This window comes from Lepeophtheirus salmonis, chromosome 5 (genome assembly GCF_016086655.4).
Source record: "Lepeophtheirus salmonis chromosome 5, UVic_Lsal_1.4, whole genome shotgun sequence".
Lineage (NCBI taxonomy): Eukaryota > Metazoa > Arthropoda > Copepoda > Siphonostomatoida > Caligidae > Lepeophtheirus > Lepeophtheirus salmonis.
In genome coordinates this window covers 28,041,464-28,053,728 of record NC_052135.2, presented here as the reverse complement: position 1 = coordinate 28,053,728, position 12,265 = coordinate 28,041,464, and the positions used below count along the sequence as shown (strand labels likewise).

General features: G+C 34.6%; 2 protein-coding genes across 3 annotated transcripts; one reads left to right on the top strand and one right to left on the bottom strand.

The window, feature by feature from the left end:
• Positions 1–4,387: 4,387 nt before the first annotated feature.
• Positions 4,388–7,404, top strand: ChLD3 (Chitin and LDLR binding deacetylase 3). 2 transcript variants are annotated; one of them, XM_040711737.2, is made up of 3 exons: positions 4,408–4,679; positions 5,325–5,848; positions 6,029–7,404. In XM_040711737.2, the coding sequence occupies exons 2-3, from the start codon at positions 5,473–5,475 to the stop codon at positions 7,195–7,197; spliced, it is 1,545 nt and encodes a 514-aa protein (XP_040567671.1). In that variant the 5' UTR covers positions 4,408–4,679; positions 5,325–5,472; the 3' UTR covers positions 7,198–7,404. The 2 variants fall into 2 exon arrangements, with proteins under 2 accessions (XP_071744639.1, XP_040567671.1); XM_071888538.1 differs by having other exon boundaries at positions 4,388–5,848.
• On the bottom strand, positions 7,262–10,574 carry Pi3K59F (phosphatidylinositol 3-kinase 59F). Its single transcript, XM_040711736.2, has 2 exons — positions 9,950–10,574; positions 7,262–9,877 (listed from the first exon to the last, which is right to left on the bottom strand). Exons 1-2 carry the CDS (start codon positions 10,274–10,276, stop codon positions 7,595–7,597), a joined length of 2,610 nt encoding a protein of 869 aa, XP_040567670.1. The 5' UTR covers positions 10,277–10,574; the 3' UTR covers positions 7,262–7,594.
• Positions 10,575–12,265: the final 1,691 nt, after the last annotated feature.

The following is a 12,265-nucleotide window of genomic DNA, read 5'->3' as shown; positions in this document are numbered from 1 at the left end:
CTTCTCCGCAGTAATTTGTAGACACCATTGAGGAGGAAGAGTGTGGTACAGCATGGTACATTACCATGTTGGTCAATGGGATACCTTTCAAAGTAAAGGTGGATACAGGAGTTAATGTAGAGGAGGTGGTGGATGAAATACCGGATATTCAAGAGATAAACACTTCTCCACAGTATGTTACATTAACATGTTAGCCAATAGGATACCTTTGAAAGTAAAGGTGGATACAGGAGCTAAGGTTACGGTGTTTCCGAAAGGATATATTAAGACACTGAAAGTAAAAACGATAGAAATGGTGGGACCAACAAGAGGTCCAGATGGGAATCTAATAGAAATTGAAGGCGGATTGTGGACTGAGTTTGAGTGTGGAGAAAGAAAGCTAAAGGGAATAGTAATTTTTTGAAATGTAGAGGCCACTATTGGGATATAGCAAATAATGGGTTTAAAATTAAGTAAAAAAACTATTGAGAATATGTAATTTCCGAGTAGCAATCCCATGTGTCGAATCTGTAGCAAGGGAAGTTCAATTGTCTCCCATTTGGAACTTCGAGTGGACATATGCAGAGGTACGATTATGGTTTAGGTACATCCCGAGAAAAACTCAAAGTATAGCGGACTTGTTGAGTAGAAGCAGGAAGGATGCCCGAAGGAAAGCCATCCGTCGTCAGACAAAAGGATTGGAGCCGATATTAATTATATTACTATTGGAATATTCGATGGCATCCCAGCTTCTGACAACCGTTTAGTTGAAATAGAAAAGTTGACGATGGAAGATACGGTGATAAGGAAAGTTTCTGTAGGTGTAGAGGGAGGATGGTCTGAAAATATCAACTAAATTCCAGAAGAAATTAGACCGTTTTATCGATATCGTGATAATATTTTTCGTTGGGGCATAAGTAAAACAAGGTTAAGGGCGAAGGAGTCCGTATTCTGGCTGGGGTTGAATGGACAAATAGAACAGACTATATATTAATGTAGAAAGTACGCAGAGTTTGAAAGCAAGAGGAAGTTACCAATGATACTTAGTGAGTGGCCATCAGGACCATGTAAACTTGTTGCTTGTGATTTATTTATGTTTCAAAGAAAATACTATCTTAAAATAGTGGACTATTATACCAAATACATCGAAATGGAAGAATTAAAGAGTAAAAGTCCACATCAATAGCAGGAGTAATGAAGTCAGTATTTGCAGGATATGATATCCTTGAGACGTTGGTTTCAGAAAATGGACCCTATCTTACGAGTAGGGAGTTTTTTTTGATTTTGCAAAGGAGTGAGGGTTTAATCAGACTTTTTGAGTCCAAAACAGCGACACTGCAATGGTTTAGCTGAAAGAGGCGTGCAACCCGTATATCACTTTTTGAAGAAAAAAATTGAGATGTACAAGACGTGTTATTGGGGTATAGGTTGGCTCCATTGAAAAATGCAAAATCACCTACTCAGCTTCTCTATAATAGGGAGGTCAGAACAAAGATGTCAAGGATTACAAGGAAGCCGGATGATGAGGAAATGAGAAAAAATGAGGAGCAGCAACGAAAGGCGATTGAAAACTATTATAATGAACATCATCGAGTGGTTGGAAAAATAAATTTGGAGAGAGGGGACATCGTAAAGGTACCAGACCTAAACAGAGAGGGATACGTCGAAAAGAGAAATGGCAGGAGGGTGAGTGTAAGAATAGGAAAGCAAGCCTACGTCAGAACTCTGGCAAGTGCGAAAAGGAAGGAAGAAAATATGGATTGTTTATATTTGTATTTTTTTTAAAATGTTTAAGTAAAAAAAGGGGGATAATGTATATTACCCCTAGCGGAGTACTTTAGTATTTGAGTACGGAAGATATATATCTATATATATGCAGTATAGAATAGAATAGGGACAAGGGAAGAGGTCCCATAATAAAGAACTACAAGAATTTATTACACATTCCCTTTGCATTCCAGTATTGAGCTGTCCCAACTTCTGATTTAATTTCATGAATTTCCATCAATTTCTCCATGTCCGGAGAGACCCCAGCAAATTATTTCATGAAGAATTTAAAGACAGTCCCTTGAATTTTGAAGCCCTGCCATAGAAATAAACTGAATTCATCTTCCTGAAGGACTTCCTGGTGAATTTTAGAATGGAAAAACTCCAAAACACGGAGACTAATGTTCCACCAGGTATCATCCGACAGTGGGCAGCAAAGCTATACAGTACTTGTAGGGGTGAGTTGACTAGCAGAGTTCTTCTCAAAATTACTCTTAATATGCTCAAAAAGCTCATCCGCTCTCTAGAAGGACAAGTTACAGAGCTGTCAAAGCAGACCATTCTTGGAAGACTCGAATAAATTCATCTTTTTATCTCACATAATTTATCACCAAAATAAATAAAAACTATAGTAAATATCACGGTTGTGTCCGGTTCATGTTCAGTGGTTCTATTTTTCCAGGTTCTTTCATTTCAACTGTCTCGGTACTTTTTTATACATGATCAGTTTGGTAACAGGCACTTAAAACAAGAGGCGTCACTAGAAAATTCGGACCCAGGAAATTATATTCGATAGAAACAGGGCCGCAGCTACCTTATTCGCAGAGTGCATAGAACCTTAAGTTCCAACAGGGACCCTGGAAACTCGTATAAGGGTGCCTAAGTTTAAAATGTACTAGTGTAGGGGGAGCTTGGCATAGTGAAGTTTGGGACACCCTGGCTGAATAAATATTATAGTTCTCATATTATAGGGCCCTGACAATGTAAGTAGCGGACCGGGGTCATAATCTAACCCACCCCTTCCCTCTTGTATTTACACTGTCTGGTGTCTAAAACCCCTTTTCCATATGAAATCCTTAGCTATTTGAAAGTCAGATTGTACTGTATCACCCTGGCAACGTAAAAAATCATTGGAAAACGACTTTGTGCAATTACAAAAAAAAAAAAAAACTCAGATAATTGACGTATTGATTAAAGCTAATTCATTTTTAATAGTATATATTTTATTTTATTCATATATTATACTAGCTAAGGATTACCCGCCGTTGCTTGAGGTAAGGAAGAACAGGGAAATCACATTGAAAATGGTCAAATTAATTTAGAAAATATTAAGAAAATACTTATATATACAAATAATTATAATATGAATGTTTCGGTGTGTCTAAAAAAGATCCTGATAGTTCTAATTCTAATTCTCTTAGATTTTCACACTATATCAATCCCGTTAATTGAGGTAATCGACAAAGTAACATACCAACATATATGCATCTAAAAATTTGTCTAGATGAGATGTACATTTTTTATTTATTTCAAGAAATTCTCAAATCGAATTTCGCAAAGTAAATTGCAAAAACTTTTTGCACTAATTTTGCAAAAAAAAATTAATGTAGTTCATTGGAATTGTAAAAGAAACACAAACATACTAAAGTTATGAAGAATAATGTCGTCGAAAAATAACAGTCTATAACTGGTTAATTTTTTTCAAATATTGCAAAAATTATGTAATAAAATTTTCCTGTAATTGAAAATACTTAAGGATGAATGTTGCATTGACACTTTTTTGCGCATAAAGCATGTTCTTGTGTTATTTTTTCTGAAAATTGACGTTATATGAAAAAATGAAAAAAAAAGAGAGAACAAATCAAAAAAATTGGAAAATTATTCAGAAAATGACAGATATTTCAGTTAAAACCCAATTTTTATGCAAACGAATCTCCAGACAGATTTTTACAAACTTTATTCCATTTACTAATTTCACATTCCATTGGAAGTTCATTTTTTTCTCTTGAAATAAACAAAATTGTAATTTTCACCGATTTCTTTTTAGTCCATAACTTTTTTGATTTTGAATAAATTTAGAAAACGTAGTAATTTGTATGGTTGTTTTTGAAACGCCAATAACATAGTGATATATAACTCAACCCCCTATCTAGTCTGCTTGAGCTGCAAAACACGATTTTTGGGTTTTAGATATAGCATAAGCCCTCCTTCCCAAAAATCGACACCCCCGTCGTAGCCTGTCCCAGCTAAAAAAAAACATGCAAAATTTCATCCTCCTTCAATGGTTTAAGAATGTATAAAGGGCATCTACACACACACAATCTGTCTTTTATATATATATATATATGTTTATACAGATACAGAAGATATAGGAACTAAAGGACAAGAACTGAGACCGACAAGCAATATATTGCGGTCTCGGTTCGACTTTGTTGGTTCCAGTACTAGGGGTTCAAGTACAGGAACCTCAAGACCGCTAAGGGCACAACCTTGGTTGATAGTTATTTATTAATACTGGAATTATAATATATTCAGATTCTACTTGTACCTCCTATATGTACTTGAGACTCAATCTAGCTATTTTTTATTTATACACGAATATATTCAAGTTTATAGCTAGAGTTGTTATTTTCTTAAAGGTAGAAATAATAACAAAATACTGTCCCTGGTTATAAAAAATAAATTCTTAGCAAGACATTTTTCACCTGTTTATTGTTTTAGTGCTCGTTTCGCTATTAGCCGGTTTAAAGCTAATTAAAGCATCCCTAACCAAATTTTCCCATAACTTGTAAGTTATAGAGTCCTAGCTGACAAAAAAGTATCACCAAGACCATTTGCATGGACAAATATTGAGCACATGGTTTTTGTTTCGCTACTTTGTTTTAAAGCTTTAGGCGATACAGGTGATGAAGTAGAGGGAATGTAGAGTAAACGTGAGTAAAAGAGATTAAAATGGAATAAAATCATTTAGAATCAAATATTATTATTTTGAAAGAAACAAATAGAAAGTTTGACTCCATTAAATTAGAAGCCACAAGTTAGGAAGTTAAATGCATTGATAAAAACCATTAACATAAATTAAAAAAAGTTTCTTAATCTTCTTCCACCTCATATTGTATCAAAAACTGGTTAACATACTTTTTAAGAGTCTTTAAATGTTAAAGATTTTTTAATTTAGAGAAAATGCGACAGATGTAAAATATTTTATCATTTTGATACTAGAAAATATAGCAAGTATTTATAGATTTCGTAAATACTATTGGAATTTTTTTCAAAATTAAAGTCAAAAGCTAAAGTGATGATTCATTCTTGTGCAATGTATGATTTTTATGGACAAGAATATGTGTTTCAAAGGTGAAATATTACAATTGAATAATAATAAAAAATTAATTATAATTTCATTGAGTAATAAAGGGAAATATATATATAGGATGTAAATAGTGGTTTCTACTGCAACATTTTAATTTTGAATACAACTTAAATATTTAAATGTATAAAACTCTATGACTTAAGTTATGATATATGTAAACGTTTAATGTGTAACCAAGACAAAATGAATGGAATTGTTAATTACCTAGGTAGACACCATTGGAAACTTTTCCCTCCTCGCTGGAATGATTATTAAAAAAAACAAAAAACTTTCTTATCGATCGAGTGCGATTTTTACAAATTATTTTCTGGAAAAAAGTATTTTTAAATTATTCTGTCAGTCTGTTTTGGGAAGTGATGAAAATTCTTCTACTGCTGGTATTTATTGTCTTTGGATTCTCTCAAGGTCTTCGAGAGAGAGTTCCCTGTATCGACAATGGAAAATTTTATCGTAACCCTCAAAGAAATCCCTCTGTAGAATGGAGCACAACCATATGTTCTAAATATTATTTGTGCATAGAAGGAGAAGTTTTCGATTTTAGATGTTCAACAGGTCTAAATTTTGATATTAACAGACAAATCTGCGATTTTAAACATGTCGTCGACAATTGTAATGTAACAGCGGAAATTTCAATACCTAAGCCCCTCTTTCAAACATCTGAGCCCATATGTCCAAAAGATGAACATGCTTGTGCTGATGGCACTTGTCTTCCTACTCCACTCTTTTGTGACGGTGAGTATTTCAATAGAACATTATATTAAATGGATTACATTCATGTAATCATTTCTTGAATATCCAGACATATAATTATAAGTTGAAAGATACATAAATTGATTACTTTAAAAATGAATTAACATTTTTATGTTATTTGCTAAAAGAATCCTTAACAAATATTTTTATTTTTTTTAATAGGCCATGCAGACTGTTATGATGGCAGTGATGAAGGATGGTGCGATCCAGAGCATGACCCTAATGCCGCTCCACCCTGTGATGTATCAAAATGTTCTCTTCCTTTATGTTTCTGCTCCAAAGATGGAACTATCATACCTGGAGGACTTGCACAAAATGAAGTTCCACAAATGATAATCATAACTTTTGATGATGCTGTAAATGATGAAAACTGGCAGTTGTATCAAGAAACACTTTTCCCACAATCTAGAAAAAATCCTAATGGGTGTCCAATTCATGGTACTTTCTATGTCTCTCATGAATATACTAACTATGCTATGGTCAATAAACTTTCAAATCAGGGGCATGAAATAGCAGTCCATTCCATTACTCATAGAAGCCCTGAATCCTGGTGGGAAAAGAATGCTACCATTGAAGATTGGTTTGATGAGATGGTTGGTCAAGCTAATATCATCAACAAATTTGGCGGAGTTCCTATGGAGAAAATAAGAGGAGTTAGAGTACCCTTCTTGAAAGTGGGATGGAATAGACAGTTTTTGATGATGCAAGAATTTGGATTTGTTTATGATAGTTCTATTCCTGCTCCACTATCTGATCCTCCTGTTTGGCCATACACTCTTGACTACAAGATGCCTCACGCGTGTATTAATCGACGGAAATGCCCTTCGCGATCATTCCCAGGAATATGGGAGATGCCATTGAATCAGTTATACTTTGAGGAATATGGATGTGCAATGGTGGACTCTTGTCCATCATACTTTTCTGAAGAAGAGCTTTTTGGTATTTTTATGACTAACTTTAATAGACATCACCAATCAAATCGAGCTCCTTTGGGCTTATATTTTCATACAACTTGGTTTAAGGACAGGAAAAACAGAAATGCTTTTCAAAGATTTTTGAAAGAAATGATTGACAGAAGTGACGTCTATATTGTATCGAATTGGGAAGCAATTCAATGGATGCAAAACCCGACTCCGTTGAGCCAAATGTCAAACTTTGCTGAATGGAAAACCTGTGATAAACCAGTACCAATTGAGGAAAGGGCGTGCAACATACCAAAAGTTTGTAAACTTTTTTCCAGAGAACTCAGAAAACAAAGATATTTATACACTTGTAATTCATGCCCCGACACTTATCCATGGATCAAAAATGAATTTGGGCTTGACTTTTAGCCCGTAAGACTTAAAAGAAATAATATTTAATTTTTTGTTTGTTTTTAATATTAGTATAGGACTATTTTTGTACGAATCAATTTTATAGAAAACAATTACCTGCATATATATATATATGTTCATCATAATTATTTTTTTGCTTTTAGTATATATATATATCACATATGGTTATCAATTATTATAAAATATAAGTTAATATCAAAAATATGACGGAGGAATGTGGCATGACAGAAAAAATAATTACAATAACATATAAAACTTCTTTAAAAAAACAAAACAAGTTGTAGCAGTCGTCACAAGATTTTGAAAGTGCGGAATATAATATTTTTTCTTCATTGTTTAAAAAAATGGAAATTACAACAAATATGCTTTGAATCACAAGGCAATTTTTATATGACTAATTTCGCCATAATTGGGCGTACTTATGAATTCTTTCAAAAACAGCAGCTAAAGCAGCGTCAGCAGATTCATCAATAATGTTTTTCATATATTTTACAGCTTCTTCATCACTAAGATCTAGCCTAAACTTATCTTGCACTTTTTGGACAGTTTTGTCAGGCTCTAAAGCTATATCTGGAACGGATGCATCAACCATTAATGAAAAAAGATTTAGTATTAGATTTGCATATCTTCTTAAATGTAAGAAAGCTGAAAAACACTCCTTTCGAAATTCTGAGTAATGTTCAGTGCTATCCCCACCAAAGGCTTCTATCATTTCTTTGGATAACTTCATAGGAGGTGGATATGGTTTAGGATCTCTTCCAAGAATGTAACCGAAGTCGATATGAAAAAGTTTTCCTTCTCTTGTTAATAATAAATTATCTAAATGGCGGTCACCGACTCCAAGTAAATAAGTAATCACGCAATATCCTGCACAAGATTTAACATATGTATCCATGGCTTCAGCACTAATTCCATATGGTCCAGTCTCAGAGGGATTGTATTTGCGTAAAAAGTTTTGAATACTTCCATCGGTAGCAAGGATATCAGCTATGGCGTAGGAATTGACAAACTGAACAAAGCCATGCCTCGTTGAAGTTGGCAAAACAGGATATGGGGTCAATTTTAAATCCAAATTCTCCTGCTGCAGAATTCTGTCCATGAGTGTTATAATTTGAATTATCAACTGATCTTGCCGTAGATCATCTCCAAGTTTAAAAATTACAATATACTCTTCATCAGAATCAGTAATGAAACTGAGTTTGGCAGGCATTTGTGAGGATTTGAACAAGGTAGCTCTTTCAGGGATCATGCCTTTAATTTTTATGTTTGGATCTAAAGGTAGCTCTAATGGTTCAATACTTTGTAATCCCTGTGAAAATTCCTCAAAATCTTTATTTTGACCGCCCATTAAGAGGGCTTGCAGTCTTTCAATTTTCTTCTGTCTATTCCCAGATTCACAAGCTACAGCCTTCAAAAGAGATACTAGTTTATTGATAAAAACAAATTGTCTGTCCAAGATTTGCTTTATTTCAGAATGACCTCCAACGATTAGAGTCTCCATGAAGCGCTTAAAAATAATTTGATATCTTTGATTAATGAAGGGTTCTGATTTTACTAATTGAGATTGATAATTATTTTTTTCATTCTCCACTTCTATAATTAAATACCAATAAAAGTAGTTTGCAATAGCCCTATTTTTACATGCTCGTTCAATTAGAAATGAGGCTAAATGAGTATCCTCATCATTGCTCATCAAAATTGATTGTTGTTGGAATGAGGAAAAAACCTCCTCCTCCTCAGGTAAATTAGAAATGGATTCATACTTTAAGGCTTGCACAAGTTGAAGCAAGTAAAGACGAAGGTCCTCATCAGGAGCTTGTTTCATCCTAGATACAGCGTATTGTCGTAATCCTTGATGCTTGTATTGAGGTCCTAAGAGTTCCAGGGCGTCATCTACGTCCATTGGCGCCCATTTATTATTTATTAACTCCAAAGCTGAGTTTGCTTCGGAATCCAATCGCCAATTTACACATTTCACAAACTTGCTTAAAGCTTTTTTATTTTTAGCTAGATAAAAGCGATAACGCCACATCAAATCTTTCTCTTCGGAGGTCAAACTGCGCGTACTAGGATATGCAATAATAGCATTAAGTCTATCTCTTACTTCTGCATTAGGCTTCAAGTCTTTTTCTGACTGACCAGTTCTTTGAGAACGCGTCAACTTGTGGTGTTTGTTTTCTACTAAATTTTCATCCGTCAAAAGTTCACTAGAAAATACATTTGGATATCTCTCAGAAAGAGAGCCATCATGAGGCTCTAATCCAGCATCATAGTATACAATAGCAATGTTTTTAGATTCCATAAAAGCACTTGCAAACTCAATTGTCAAAAACAATAAATTACTATTCTGTTTTTCCTTCTCCTTGCGCTTTTCAACTTGAGCAAATGTGAGACGATCAAGCCAATCCACGTGAGCAATTTTACCAGCTCTATATTGCTTTGTTAAATTCATTAATTGAGCCAGATCAGGTCTAGTTTCCTCTTCCTCATAATTTTCTCCCTCAGGATGTAGGGATTCGACCTTACTATGCCCAGGTGTGGTGAGACTACCTTGAGTATCATTCCAGAGGCGCAAATCCATTTGCCCTTGATGAAGAACTCCAGTAGAATCGAATAGAGGGATATGAGTTCCCCCAATGGGAACTTTTCTTCCACATTCACCCTGTGAGTCATAGACCTGCATACACAAATCAAAATCATAAAAAATCAAAGAATAAATATGAAGAAAGAAAAAGGTTTTAGTTTTTACAGTTAAAAAGAGGAAGGCTTTTCGGGGCAAATCCGATATCATAAGAGGCAATCGCATCCATTGGTTCCATTCCCAACGACGCGTAAATGCTTTATAAGCTGTTCGAACAGGGATATGCAGAGCTTGACCCAGAGCATCTCCAAGGGTCGCCTCCACTGCTAGGTCCGGTGTTTTGGAAGAGTTGCGACCACTAAACTTGAGCAAAGGATTCTCTAGAAGATGCTCATAGGGATGTCCATGGAGGGTGCCCTCCATACTACAAATCTTGATCTCCAAGGCTGTTTCTGAGAGATCTCCAGAATACACGAAACGAAAGTCTTTCTCCATCCCGATAAGGAAGTCAGAAGTCTCCTAGTCAACTAGTACTGTTACTTCTCACTTATTACGGCTACTCCTTATGACTTAACAAATAACATTAAATAATACCCAATTCAATACAAATACTACGCCTCAATCCATTAATTTTTATTCAATATTTACTAACAAGTAATTATTAATTACTCTCTGTTTTCTTTTTCTTCTCAAAAATTGCTTTATTAATTATTTATTTGTTTTGTATATTTTCAAAGCAAAAGCTCCAATCACGCAACCTTTTGTGGTGAAAAAAATCATCATTTTTATGATTGAACTTGTATTAACTTTGTACAATTATAAAGCTTTTAAATATTTGTCGTAGTTATAACTTTATAAGGGGATATAATTTGGGACTATATAAAGGGGGACTTACATCTTATTTTCATACTATACCTTAGTATTATCTAGTTATATAATAGCATTGAAAGGATATATTCAGTAATTTATGAACATTTTTCAATAAAATTGTTTTAATTATGAGTACATATATCATAATGTTAATATTACGTATATATTTTTAATAAATAAAGAAATGAATTTATAATAGAAACTTAAGAATATTAAATGATAATCAAATAATAAGCATGAATGTGAAAATAAAAACATCATATAATTTGTCAGCACTGATCCAATTATTCCAAATAAATATTTTCGGTTTTTCTAATTCTAATTTTACGATGGAAGAATCTGAAGTCAATCTATTGTTTTATATATATCCAGATACACATCCCTCCTTCTGATGAGTGCTGTGTAATGGAATTCAAAGTCGTACCTTCTAGAGTTTATTAGATCAATTAACCTTAGAGTTTATATGTTTTGAGAGTCAAAAAAATAGTTTTAAGTTCCCCTATATACATATAGTACCAGGATATAATGAAGATCCCAGCTTTATATCAACATCACGCGGTATTTTAAGTAAGTCTTCCTTTTTGGGAACTCAAAATCAAAGTAGATATATGTTAAATGGATTTCTAAAGTAAACTTTAAAAAAATTATCAAACAAATCGTTTAAAATGATGAATTTGCCCTTCAAAAAAAAAATTATCAACTTTAAATAGGGTTTGCACAAGATTATGTAGTAATTCTCATTCAAACTAAACATTAAGGTTTAATGCTTTAATTCAAACTAGAGTAGGTTTGCCCGGTGATGCCTAACACATTAAGAAATTAAGGTGAGGTGAGTAGGTAAGAAATAGGCGTACTTCTTTCAAGCGATGAGGAAGTAGTTGCTTTATTCTGGGTCAGACGCCGAACTCCGTAGTCTCTCAGCTGCTTCCCTGAGCATCAAGGAAGCCTCCTAATCTCCAAAATACACCCCAGCTCTCAGGTTCCACGTGTGAAGCACTGGGCCAAAAGCTTAAACTCTACCGCCACCGTGCTTCTAGGCGCCAAGGAGCCCTTTCATATCCTATAGTACACCCCAGCCCGTGGTTTGTGTAGGTGAACTGCTGGGCACTAGGTAAGTTAAATTTCTCCACCGCCCCTTCCTGTGCATCAAGGAACCTACGAATATCCTTAAATACACCCCGACTCTCATGTTAAACTGGGCCTCATGGTAGTTTAAACTGCACCGCCACTGCATTTCTAAGCACCAAAATCCCCTTTTAATATGCTAGAATACACCCCCGATCCCCGAGTTGTGTATATGAGCTCCTTGTCGTTGAGGCAGGTTAAACTCTTCAACCGCCGCTTCTCTCAGCATCAAAAAACTGTTCTGTTATCTAAAATACAACCCGGCCCTCAAGTTTTATAGGTGAAGTACTGGGGCAAAATACAGTTTAAACTCTACCGCCGTCTCGATTCTAGGCACCAAGGAACCCTTCTACTATACCCCATTCCACGGGCTGTGGAGGTAAACTGCTGGGCCCGAGTCATGTTAAATCTCTCTGCTGCTGCTTCCTTGAGTATCAAGAAACCCTCATATCCAAAAATACAATCCGACTTTCAGGTTGTACAATTGAC

Excerpts from the sequence above, each read along its gene's own strand:
- ChLD3 (XM_071888538.1), top strand. The coding sequence starts at position 5,473 with ATGAAAATTCTTCTACTGCTGGTATTTATTGTCTTTGGATTCTCTCAA. Across the intron at positions 5,849-6,028 it reads TACTCCACTCTTTTGTGACG|GCCATGCAGACTGTTATGAT; the intron begins GTGAGTATTTCA and ends TTTTTTTAATAG.
- Pi3K59F (XM_040711736.2), bottom strand. The coding sequence starts at position 10,276 with ATGGAGAAAGACTTTCGTTTCGTGTATTCTGGAGATCTCTCAGAAACA. Across the intron at positions 9,878-9,949 it reads AAGCCTTCCTCTTTTTAACT|GTCTATGACTCACAGGGTGA; the intron begins GTAAAAACTAAA and ends TTGTGTATGCAG.